Source organism: Choloepus didactylus, chromosome 1 (assembly GCF_015220235.1).
Source record: "Choloepus didactylus isolate mChoDid1 chromosome 1, mChoDid1.pri, whole genome shotgun sequence".
In the NCBI taxonomy this organism is placed as follows: Eukaryota; Metazoa; Chordata; class Mammalia; order Pilosa; family Megalonychidae; genus Choloepus; species Choloepus didactylus.
The window spans coordinates 202175673-202189414 of NC_051307.1; the positions used below are offsets into that span (position 1 = coordinate 202175673).

Genomic DNA, 13742 nt, shown 5'->3' on the forward strand with positions numbered 1-13742 from the left:
CCAAACTCCTAAAAGCATAAAGGAATTTTACAGTAACCAAATATTAAATTTCCACATTCACCCCTCTTCTTTGTCTTGTGGGAGCTCCTTTCCACGTGTGGTTTGGCCACTGCCGCAATTTATGAATTTTTAACTGCTCAAAGTCACATAAATTAATCTTGTCCAGATTAATTACTCTAAAATTTTTTCCTCTTTGAATCAGAAATACACATCTCTTTTCTACCATGAGCTATGTGAAGGCTCCTTGAACCCCAAAGGGGCAGGCTAAATAGGATCTCTCAGATTTCAGTACCTGAGATCAGGCACTTCCTCCACAGCTGGGGAAAAATCTTTAGAGCAATGGAAAGCTCCAGTTGCTCTAAGTGCCCATTGCAGTCCACCCATCTCCTCCCCAAATCCTTCCAGCTAAGGGACTGTAGTGAGAACTGCCCCCTACCTTCTTCCTAGAATGTCAACCTAATTCCCAACTGAGGGGGGTCCAAGTACAACCATAGGGAATTTAGGGCCCAGGCTCAGACCACCCAAGAGTATCTTCCTAGCCTTCAGATGATCTGGGACATTAAATTGAATTGTCATGGCCTGCTTTAGGACACTGACCGTTAAAGACTGTCACCACAGAATAAGGCATTCTAAGCAATCTGCTCACAAATGCGTTCTGGAGCATTCCTGGTCCAGAGGTGGGGTCTGAGGACTTAAGAAGAGTGTATACTGAATGAAGTGGCTGAATGACTGAAAAGAAGGGTCTGTCCCTGTGCTGCTTTTAGCCTCAGATTACATCTTAATCCCAAAATGCATGTAAAGGAATGCCTCATTACAAGACTAACCCAACCTCCCCCAACAGTAAAAAGGAAGTATAGATATCTGAACCTACTTTGAACATGCGAGGTGCCACATGAGCATCCCTTCCAGACCATATCTGCTTAATAAGCTCTGCATAGGCCTCTGCAATTTCCCCTTTCATCCCCAGAGGGTTGTCTCTGTTGATTTCGGCCTCATATTCATCTTTGAGGAAGTAGTCAGTCAGTGGTGCAGTGTTGCTTAGGCACTGAAACAGAACAAGACCAGAGTTCTAACCCCTTCTAGAGAACACAAGAGATACAAATAGACAAAGTTCTCAAGGGCCACTGAGGGACAACCCAAACAAAGTGAAGCACTTAGCAGATCCTCCGAAAGGCTTGCAAGAGTAAGGTGCAGAACCTCCTAACCTCGAGGAAAATGCTGTTCTGGAGTCCAGCTGGTGGGCCACCTTCCAGCTAGCTAACCTTCCAGTGACATGGTCTTGGAGAAACTCCTGCTCCTAAGACTTTGTCTCAAACAAAATTCCTGAGGGCAAAAGCTGTGCACACAAGGAATAATAATTAATTGTTCTCAATAGAAGTGACTGGGATGTTTCAGTGTTTTACAAGAAGATAAAATATAAATAAGCTAAAGACAAATGTTTTACTAGAGCCAAAACATTGGTGTAGGGGGTGGTAAAAATTAGACAATACAGAACCCAATAAATAATACTGTTATACATATGTCATATTGATTTTAATTCCTCACATTTAAAAACAGATTTTATCTAGTGCTTTTCTGCATCTATTGAGATGATCATGTGATTTTTCCTTCATTCTGTCACTTGTTAAATGACAATGATTGATTTTTCAAGTGTTAAACCAACCTTGTTTTCTTGGCACAAACCATACTAGGTCATGTTACTATTTTTAGATATTTCTGAATTTGATTTGCTAAAATTTTATTTAGTTTATTAGTGCCCATAATCATGAGATACAGTAGTCTATAATTTCTCTTTTTTCAACTTGTCAGATTTTGTGAAATGACTTGAGGAGCTGTCCTTCTTTTTCTACTCCCTGGAAGATTTTGCGTATCACAATCATTTATTCCTTAAATCTTTGAATACATTCATCAGTAAAGTCATTCAGAACAAGAATTTTTGTTGTTGTAAGGTTTTAATTACCGAATCAATTTCTTTAACAAATATATGACAATTCAGATTTTCTATTTCTTCTCATGGAAGTTTGCTAAGTTGTGCTTTTCAAGGAAGCTTGTCCATTTCATCTAAATTGTCCAATTTATTGGCATAAAGTTGTTCTACTATTCTCCAATAATCTTTTGAATGTCTGTAGGAGCTATATTGATGACCCTTTTTATATTCCTGGCAGAAGTCATCTGCGTTTTCTCTTTTTCTTTCTGATTGGTCTTCCCAAGAGGTTTTCAATTTTATTAGTCTTTTCAATACAACAAATTTGGCTGTACTATTAATGTGCTTTGTATTTCATTCATTTCTGTTCTTATAGTTATTATTTCCCTCCTTCTACTTCCTTTGGATTTCTTTTGTTGTTTTTCTAGCATCATGAAATGGAAGCTCAAACCACGGAAATTTAGCCTTCCCCTTTTTTCCTAATATTTGCATCTAGAGCTATAAACCTTCTCATTATTATTATCCTCATTCAACAGTTAAGGAAAATTCAGAGTACAAAGAGTTGAGAAAACTTGCCCATGCAAGGTCAAATGTCAAGCCTCTTTCCTTCAGTACTAGGCTTCTTCCCACCTCACCACAGTGGGGAAGGAGCAATTTTCCAATCCAAGGGTTACCTAATCTTTTGCCATATTTTTTATTATCTTCTCCCTATACTCTAAAAAACATCAAAGTTAGAATGTAAGCTCTTTGAGGATAAACACCATGTCTGATTGCTCACCACTGAATCCCCATCTAGCACAGAGCTGTCACAAAGTAGGTGCCCAATGAATATTTGGTGAATAAATAAATGAGTTTTCAAAAGTAGATTTTAGGATTTTCTCCAGTTAAAGGGCATGAGGTGATGAAGAGGTGCTTGGCAAAGCATTATTTAGCTTGGTACCAGTTGCTATAAGTTTTTCTCATTCCATCAGAGACCAACCAGACAAGTACCCCGATACTTTCTGAGGAGATCAAACCCTAATGGTCAACAAAATTCATAATATTTTACTGCAAAAACCAAACCTAGAACTAGTTGTAAGACACTATGGGGCCACAAATACTGATGAAACCATTTTGTACAAATTGGTGGAAGGTGCACCTAACAACCAGAGAGGGCTAGGTGGGGACCCTGGGACATCTAGCATCTTAGCAAGCCACTCTCTCCTGGACCCCAAAGTGCCATGAAAGATAACAGCTGTTTAGAAGACAACTTGCCCACTACCTGCAAAGCGGAGTTCATGAAGCAGGTGTTTCCCAAGTTTCCAAGTCCGCAGAGCCCAGGCTGTATGTGAGGCGATGGGGACTCATGACAATTATATGAAGAAGAGAAGCCAGATCTGCTGGAAAACACAACCCACATCAGCAATAAAAGTGAATACTGCACACATGCCCTCAGGATGCCTTTTGGGGCTCCTCTGAGCCCTTCAGCACTCTTGTCTGGTTGTAACATAATGATGCAAGTTCCCTCCATCCCCATTCCCCGCCTAGACTGTGTGGTAGCAGGTGGTAAGCCTACCTTTAAAGGGAAAATACTAATTGAATTTTCCTCTCTCAGGCTTTCACAAATGCTCAATTTGTATCCTTATAGAAGGCCAGGTGACTATAGGGAAGAACATTTTGGTTACCAAGACCAAGAGCTTATACCTGCTACCACCCACCAGCCCATACCCAGACTCAACTGGACCTGAGGGTTCATGCTACACTTGGAGGAAAAGGTCGCAGCCATCCAGAAGAAAAACAGGCAGGACTCCCCAACAGGTGAGAACCAACCCCTCACAGATATTCTGCCATATGGCCAGCCCATCCCTTCACAAACAAATGCAGTCACCCTCAAGACCACCAAGTGAACACAGGCTATGGAGAAAACACCAGTTCCCAGGAAGACAAACAATGTAAGTCATAAGTAGGAGGCACACTTTACTGTAGGTATTAAATGGAGTGAGATACCACATGCAGCACGTTCTTATGGGGAACTCCAAGCCCATCATGCTTAGTGTAGCAGCAGATAAGCTGTCTAGGGACAGCGTGGGAAAAAGATTCAGAGGAAAGGGAAGCAAAGCAAAAGGGCCTGCTCTTACCCCCTGCTGACACCGGAACTGTGCATCCCAGAGTTGTTAGTGCTATCACCATTTGCAATGGGAGAGGCAGACACTGAGGAATAGGGACTTGCTGATGACTTTGGAGAGGTAGTAAAATTTCTGTTAGGTGCAGTGCTTGATCTGGGAGAAAAGCAGAAACAATGCTACTGACTTTTTGCTAAGAGGAGGCCCTATTTAATGCCTTTTTCTCTTCTCAAGAAATAAACATTCTCTGCTTTCAATTACTTAAAATAGGCCTGTTTTCCTGCTACTTCAAGATAAATTTCCATTCCGGTGAGAGTCAAGAAATTAATCATCCTTCCTTTCTCACTGGTTCACATGATCATCACTGAACCTTTCAGTATGATAAACCGCAAGTGCTTCGGGACATTCTGGCTTGATTTATAAAGCACAAGCTTCCCCAGATTTTAACAGAGTTACCAGTGAAAGAAATTGAAAAATGACAATAAGGGATGAATTTCCTCAAAAATGCCTGATCCAGATTAAACAGCTGCCCCACAGGACACCAAAATAAGAAAATGGAAATTTCGTTTCAGTATGCCATTCAAGGGGAATTGCCTTTATTTCCTCAAACTTACCAAATACGAGTAAAGGGGAATTATATAAACCTTTCTGTTTCAAACTCACGTTTCAACATTTTTCACAGAAACTTAGATTTATTCTTGCAGATGAATTAATTCAAGGGCTAACTGCCCCAACTCATAAACTGCTATAAATTTGTCACCAGTCTTCTTCTAAAATCTGTGTAAGAATACACAGAAGAAAATCAATCTTTCAACATTGTTTCAATATGTTCAACTGTGTCCATCTAGAATACTGGGTTATTTTTAGAAGAGAGAAAGTGATTAAAAAGACGTGTTGTCCCAAGCAGTACCCAAATTCTCTAGGTTTGATCTCAACCAGGTTTCTCGGGAGAAGAAAGCAAAATGCAGCAGAGATAAGCAGTGATCCTGCACCCATGCCAGCAGCGGGTAAATATTAGGAAACTGTCCAGGGGCCTATGTGGAGGTCAGGAATGGAGTGCTTCTCCACATTCTTGAAGTCACAGTGAATGAAAAGGAGGGAGGGCTCCCCAAAGCCTCTCATCTTCCCAGAGAGAAATGCACCTTCTCTAATCATGAAAAGCATGTGCTTCACACAGCTCATCCTCACGGTGCCAAGGAGTCCAAGAATTGTAGGAGATGAATTAAGTGAGAGCTGCTATAGCTGGGGGACTCTCTTCCACCACCAAGGTGACTTAAGCACACCTTTCAGACCCGTCCAATGCGAGAGACCTTCTACCGCCTCCTGTGCAGGCAGGAAAGCCCACCACCCTCAGCCAGTCCAATAGGTGACAGCAGACTCAGTTATCTCAGGACTGGGGGTAGGTGCTACAGGACAGTGAAGTTTGCTGACGTATAGAACCTCAAGGCACATGGTCTGATTACCCTTCTCAAGGCTACCCTTTTCAGTAAACTGTTCACTGATAATTTATTTCCTTGAACTTAAAAGGCCAAAATATACAAACCAGCCACAGCCATTACACATATCCAAGACCTGTCAATCCTTTAAAGAGAGTAATCATTACTGGTTGAAAGAAGACAAAGAAAACTTCTATTCAACATTTGTTTAAAAAGTTCTAGAAAATGCTGTTAATAATTCTCAGAGTAAATGCAATCAAAAAGAAACCAAAACGATGGGTACATCAGGATATTTTTTCTATGCTTGAAAATTTACATAACACACGGTTTTTAAAAACTCCTTCCCTGACAGACAAGACCAATAAAAGCACAACCTCTGCGCAGAGTAGTGATTCATATCTGGGAAACACTTGGGCACAGGGCCTGAGAGCTTGTCACTAGACCTTCAGGCAGCTTCCAAGTACATTCTGGACCACTGCGGGCTGGAAAATAAGCATTGGGACCAAACCCCTGAATCTCGGGTGCACGTATTAAATAACAAAACCTCACTGTGAATTGTGCTTGGAACTCATGCTGCAAACACTCCGAAAGCACTGAACATCCCTCCAAATAAATTGGCTCTCTACTCCTGAAAGACATTCTGGATCAAGCCTCTGGACTCCCAGCATTTTTATGCTGGAGTTTTCCTGTTCCCTAGGTGTGTCAGGTCACCACTGATGACAACTCATACATGCTCCTGAACCCACGGTTGAAGCCATATGACAGGCCCATGACAAACTAGAGAGAGCCTCCGCCTCTCTTTCCTTGTTCCTACAGTGTGATGAGTGGAGACTGCCAGGATGGGGTTAGCATGGATGATAAGGGTTCTGCTTGCTGCTCAGATGTTCTCCAGGCTGAACACCGCTCTGAGAATGAGCCCATCCTTCAAGACTGACATGTACCCAGAGTCCTGCAACTGGCATTATCATTAAGATAACAATGAACTCTGACCCAGCCTTTACAACATCCTAAGTTGTGACTGCTTCATACCAACACTGTTAACCCTGACCTGCATGAGGAGGACGCTTATTCACTTCAGGCACACTGCCCCTCTTCCAACTCTTGGAGACAGCCTTGAAAGCGGAACAGGGTGCAGGGCTAACTAAGGCTGACAGAAGGACCTCAAATGAGTGAAGTTAAAGAAAACCTAACACAAAGGCTGAAACAATCTACAAGAAAGAGAAAACAATCTGAAAATGCTCAGGAATTTACAATGACCAGTAAAGAGAAGGGTTAAGTGTAAACAAAGGAATCCATCCATGGGAACAATGTTACTATGCTGTTCTCCCACCAGGTACTACGAAAAAGTGACTCCTGGTGCATTAGAAAAATTTTTCAACCTCTCGATCTTCTCTTATGGACAGCCTAATACGGAACAGGGTTGTGTATTTTGTTTTTTTTTAAGCTGATGTGAGAATTTATGTCTTTTGATTACAGTTTAACATCATCTGGTTTAGAAAATTCTAATTACTGCTATAGCCAGACTTAATTCATGCTTTCTAACTACCATACTTCATTATTTCTTGTGTTGTTCTTTCTGGTCTTCAACTGAATTTCCTTTTACAGCTGTGGCAGTTTGCTAATTGCCTCCCAACATCTATTCTCTCATTATTCCTTACTTTAAGATCTCCAATTTTTAGCTGGGCACACTGCAACCTCACTAATAAAAGGCATTTTCCAGCCTCCCCTAAAGCCAGATGTGGTCATATAATTCTCAAAAAAGATGCAGAGGGAGTTTTTATGTATGATTTCTGGGAAATTTCTTTTAAAGGAAGGGGCATGTCCTTCTTTTTCCTAGCTACTGGAACGCAGCTCCAGCAGTAATCCTGACTGTGAGGTGACCACCTTTGAAGTAGAAGCCACACACAATAGAACAAGTCAGGGCAGCGGGGTTTCTGACAATGCCATGGACCTGCTAAATCAGCAGGGTACCTCAGAAATTCTTTAGAAAGTTATAAGCATCTATCCTGCTTAACACACTAATTTTCAGGCAGTTCTTAATTGCCACGAACCTCTTCATTGACATACCATATTTCAACGTTTTTAATTCTATTTTTATATTTCTGGCAGTTATTCCATTAATTCATTAGGCACTATTACTAGTCTTATTTTTCCCCATCAATTACTTAAACTTATAACTATCCATATTTCCCCCCAAGAGAAGTAGTTCAGCTCATTTCCATCTCTCTCTGTTCTTCACCAACTCCCATTTCCTTACCTGTCTGTCAAGGTGGGATTACCCAGAACTTACTTGATAGGCTCATAAACCTTGCCATTTATTATTACTATTATTAAACTTGTTATTGAAGTTTTACATAGAAAACTGCATACATTATGAGCATATTTTGCTCCGGGAAGTTTTGCAAAGTGAATAAATCCAAGTAACAATTAGCCAGACCAAGAAAACAGGACAACCCAGAATTCGAGATGTACCCCCCATGCCCCCGTATCATTCCCAAAGCTAACCAGTATCCTGACCCTGAATTCCATTGTGCTGGTTTGAATCTGTTATGCACCCCATAAAAGACTATGTTCTTTTATCCAATCTTGTGGAGGCAGACCTATTGTGGATCATACCTTTTGATTAGATTATTTCCATGGAGGTGTGACCCTGCCCATTCAAGGTGGGTCTTAATTAGTTTACTGGCATTCTCTATGAGAGGATAAAAGGCAGAGACATTCTGAAGAGAGTTCAGAGATGCTTAGAGAGAAAATGCCCAGAGACACTGTGAAGACAGCTGTTGAAAACAGAACCAGGAGAAACCTAAGAGATGAAATGCCGAGTCTGCCCAGAGAAGCTAAGAGAGGACCCCAGATGCTTAAAGAGAAATACCCTGGGAGAAACAAGCAAGAATGCAAAGGAGCTGAGGGAGAGAAGCTAAGAGAGACAGAAGCCCAGAGACATTTTGGAGAAAGCCATTTTGAAACCAGAACCCAGGAGAAGGACTAGCACACATCACCATGTGACAGAGGAACCCCGGATGCCATTGGCCCTTCCTCAGAGAAGGTATCTACCTCTTGATGCCTTAATTTGGACATTTTCATGGCTTTAGAACTGTAAATCTGCAACCTAATAAATCCCCATTGTTGAAAGCTAGTCCATTTCTGGTATATTGCGTTTCGGACGTTTTGGCAAACCAGAACACCCAATTGATTAGTCTTGCCTGTTACTGAGCTTTTTATCAGTGAAATCAGAGTATTCCATGTTCTGGTCTAGTTTCTCATTCAACATTGTTTATAACTTCTCAATTGTTGTGTTGCGATACAAAATTCAATTGTGTGCATACAATGTGATTTACCTACCCATTCTACTGTTGATAGATATTTGGATTACCTCAAGTTTGTGATTATAACGAGCTATGCTGTCACAAATGTCCCTGAACATGTTTTTAAATGAATGTGGGCAAGTATTCATTTCAATTGCAGGTCTAGGAGAAGGATCGCTGAGTTACGGAATACGCACGTAATTCCACACTGGCACTTGTTGCCAAATCCAAAATAGCTGTACCAAGACCCCCAACTATGACAGAAGAGTGAGATGCTTCAGGGCTCCGTGCTCCCACAGAAGCTTTGAATAACTAGCAAGAGCTAGCAGAAACATCTTGGGAATTTGGAAAAGAAGCCCAACAGAGCTGAAGATCACAATAACAGAAGTTTAAAATTCCCTAGGTTCGGCAGATTAGAGCTGGGAGAAGAAAAAATCAGTGAACTTGAAGATAAGACAACTGAAATCATCCAGTCTGAGGAGCAAAATGAAGAAGAATGAAGAAAAGTGAATAAAGCCTGGGGAACCTGTGGGACATCATCAAGCATACCAATATGTGCACTGTGGGGAATCCCACAAGGAAAAGACAAAAAGGGGCAAAGAAAGTATGAATGAAATAATGGCTGAAATCTTCCCAAATTTAACAAAAGACATGAATATACACACCCAGTATGCTCAATGAACTCCAAATAGGATAAACCTAAATACACCCACACCACAGCAAATTATAATCAAATTGTCAAATGTGAAGGATAAAGAGATAATTCTGAAAGCCCACAGTACAGAAGCAACATGTCACACACAAGGAAGCCTTAATAAGACTAAATGCTGATTTCTCATCAGAAACCATGGAGGCAAGAAGGCAATGTGATGACATATATAAAGCGCTGAAAGCAAAAAATTGCTAACCAAGAATTCTGTATCTGGCAAGTTGTCTTTCAAAATTGAGAGAGGTGGGGTAGGAGCCGGGCTGGGTGGAGGGAGGGTGGGGAGACCTGACATCCTGGCTGCCATGGGACCCTGGTAGTGGGAGTTCCTGCCTGCTTCCCCTGTCTGCCATGGGATTTCCCAGGACAGAGTCCTGGAGAATGATGAGTGGCGAGGGCCCTGCGCACCATTACAAGGCGGCGGTATGGCACAGGCTGCAGGCTGGAGGCAACGATGTAGCACTCTAGACATGTCACACAGCCTCTGGGGCTCCTGCGGAGCACCTGCAGTGGTGTGGGACATGGAGGTAGCTTGTTCGAAGGATACAGACTTGCCCTGAACTGTCCCCTGGGACCTGGAGGGCTTCTGCAGAGTCTATTGGGCCAAGGATGTCCCAAGAAATGCAAAGAAGAAAATTTTAAGGAATACAGAACTGAAATTGTACTACTGTTGGCTCTGGTGGTTTTCTACTTGACACTCATCATTTTCACATGTAAATTTGCATGACTATGGAGTATTTTTCCAGATTTTTCTAAACCTAGCATAGAATGAGCTTTCCTTCTGGTCACCTCCTACAATAAACATTTCTTCACAAGAAAGAACTAGTGTGAGCAGGATTTCAGCAGGTTGTTTTTTCTAAAACTGAGGGCCTACTAGTGTGCCTGTCTCACTCTAGACAAGGGAAGAATGAACTGCGCACCAAAGACAGCACTCTTTTTATGAAGTCTTCTACCCAAATAACATCTGAAAGTGGGTTCCACCCCACCTTCCACAAGCAGGGCCTTGGAAACATCACAAATTCACATAACACAAGGCTCCCTGCAGGTTGTTCTTTACTGCTGCTTCTTCATGCTGCCATCTTTGCATTTTGTTCAGCAATCTGGTCAACCTCTTGGAAACTCTCTCATTCATACAAAAGCTATGCTGAAATACTGCTGCAAAAGGGTCTTGGCTTATAGAATGCCCATAACTGGCCCTGTTACAGATTCCCGAAAAGAGCTGTCCTCTTCCACATCTGGATACCATCTCTGTGAATTTGCTATTTTATTGTATCAGCTCAAATATATTATGTCTGGGAAAAATTGACAGACCAAGCTGTGAGATAGTGGGAAATATTTATCAAATAATTTGCTGGTATGAAGGCCCTGCTATAACTTTGGAGTATTATGTGTTTCTAGAAACAACAGGTTGTTGAACTGTTCCCCAACAGAGCCTTTTCATCTGGGAAAGACATCCATAAAGAAGCAATAAACAAGTGCCATATTTATTTTTGTAACTATATATACTCATCAAAGAAGAATTTGTGTTTGTTTTCTTTTGAAATCAATATCTACACTTGTTAACTGACAAGCACCCTGAACATGGAGATTAAGAAATCAAAGAAGGTGACAAGAGGATTAGGAAAGGTATTTTAGTAACTTAATAACAAATGTTGGACCAATCATACAATCTGGGTTCTAACCACACTTGTCCCCCTACCTGCTATTTGATCTTGAGCCTGTTCCTTCTGGTTTCTGCTTTAATGTTGTTAACCAGACTATTGTTGTGTGGGGTGACTGAAATAATGTACATGAAAATGCTTTGAAAAAGTAGGAAGTGCCATATAAATTTGAAAAAAAAAATTGACAGAGAGATTTAAGATGGTCCCAGATCAATAAAAGCTGAGAGAGTTTATAATCACTAGACCAACACTACAAGATATATTAAATAGAGTTCTGCAGGTTGAAAGGAAAGAAAGGGTCAACAGACAATAGATCAAAGCTGCCTGAAGAAATAAAGATCTCTGGTAATGGTAATGACAGAGGTAAATTAAAATGCCAGCACAATTGTATTTCTTTGTTCACAACTCTACTTTTTACTCCTTACAAGTTCGAAAAGGCAAATGCATAAAATGTAATGATGAATCAGTGGTTTGGACTCAGAATGTAGATACATGTAATTTGTGACAAGAACTACATAAAGGTGTGGGGGGGGGTAGAAGGGCACAGGAACTTAGTTTATGTATACTATGAAGGTTAGGTTGGTATCAAAGCACACAAGATTGTTACAGATTTAGCATGTTAAATTTTGGCCCCATGCTAACTACAATGAAAATATCAGAGAACATGGAAGCTCAGAGAGACAGAAACTAGAGTTCAGGGTGCCAGAGGTGGGGGGGGGGGGCTAGGGGGGTGGGAGTAGGGGGAATGGAGAGTTTATGCATAGTAAGTGTAGAGTTTCTGTTTGGGAAGACGGGAAATTTTAGGAATGGAAGGCGGTGAGGGTACCACAACATTGTGAATGTGATTAATTCCACTGAATGGCATGCTTGGGAGTGGCTGAGATGGGAAAATTTATGTTGTATATAAAATAGTTGTACCAATTTAAAACACCCCCCATTCAGCAGGGTCTAACAATTCTGACCGCTCCACATCCTCTACAAAACACTTTGTCTTATTCATTTAGCCATTCTGCTGAGTGTGTAGTAGCAATACACCATGGTTTTAATTTGCAGTTTCCAGATGACTACTAAAGTTGAGCACGTCTCCATATGTTTGCAAGCATCTAGAGATCCTCTTCTGTGAAGTGTCCAAGTTTTATACCCCATTTTCTACTGGAGGTTGTCTTACACTTTCTTACTGACTTTTAGCAGTTTCTTTGAAATTCTGGATACAAGTCATATGTCAGATATACGTATTGCAAACATCTTCTCCCACCCTGTGGCTTCCTTTTACTCTTTGATGCAACAGAAGTTCTTAATTTGCCAGTCATCCACTCGATCTATTTCTTCTTCTATGGTTAGCAGTGCTGTGTCCCGTGTAAGAAATCACTGCCTACTTCCAAGTCATGAGGTCCTTACTTTTCTGATCAACAGAGCACTTCACTAGCTGTGTGCACTCCCTCCTCACACCATACGCATCTTACTGCATGCCCCCTGGATTTATCTTCTTGTTAGACGACTTCTTCGAAGAGGTGTTCAAAGAGGAGCTCTGTGTGAAAAATCTTAAGGACATCTATGCCAACAGTTCCACTGACACAAACTTAGTGACTTAAAATAACATAAATTTATCATCTTACAGTGCTGGAAGTCGGAAGTCCAAAATGGCCCTCCCTGGGCTAAAATCCAAGTGTTAGCAAGCTGTGTGCCTTTGTGGAGGCTTCAGGGGATTCTGGAGGATGCCTGCATTCCCCAGCTCATGCCTGGTTGAGTCTTTCTCACACTGCACCATTCTGTTTCTGCCCTCACTTCTCTGACTCTCCTGCCTCTCTCTTTCACAAGGACCCTTGTGATTATACTGGGCCTTCCTGGATAATTCAGGAAAATCACCCCATCTTAAGATCCTTAATTTATTCACATCTACAAAGTCCCTTTTGCCATGTAAGATACATTCACAGGTTCCAGGGATGAGGACATGGACATCTTTAGAGGGGCATTATTCTATCTACCACAAGTAGTTTGTCATCTTGTCAAGAACTTGGGAGCAAGGTTTCTTAACTTGAAGTTCGTGGCAGGCTTCACAGGGGTCTGTGAAACCTCCAAACTTGTATACAAAATGTTTTGCATCTTTTTAGATGTTTCTCAAGAGAAGGTGCATAGCTTCCATGGTTCTCAAAAGAGCTGTGAACCCACTATTTTATTATGGTCTCTGTCTAAGGCCTGACTGAGGGAGGAGAGCAGAGTCCAACATTATCCCAACAACTATGAGAACAGAGACACAATTTCTACATTCTACAACATTAAGAAAAATTCACTGCTTATTTCTTTTCTCTCCTGAGGACATAATGCATAATTCCAGCCTAGAGTCCACGAATAGTCTTTTACTATTATTCTTAGTAAAAGAGTTTATTCCCTTAGCAAGCTCCAAGGGCAAAAATAAAGTAACAGGTTGCTGGGTACTGAGTGACATGGGCTCAAACTACTACCATTAAGTCTTCTGAGAACCCATGCCTGAGCCCCTCTTCTTTTCCATCCAAGCCTCTAACTCTAATACAGAAAAACAAAGCTGCCCCTTGGCAGAGCAGCATTCCCAGATGCTATTCCCTTCTCTTCCCTCTTTTCTCATTTTCAA

General features: G+C 41.3%; 1 protein-coding gene across 1 annotated transcript in view; it reads right to left on the reverse strand.

The window, feature by feature from the left end:
- USP4 (ubiquitin specific peptidase 4) overlaps positions 1-13742 on the reverse strand; it is a 47612-nt gene that overhangs the window by 22614 nt on the left and 11256 nt on the right. Inside the window, 3 exon segments of the mRNA XM_037850736.1 lie at positions 872-1045; positions 3186-3300; positions 4042-4182. Of these exon segments, the coding sequence (XP_037706664.1) occupies positions 872-1045; positions 3186-3300; positions 4042-4182 (430 nt within the window).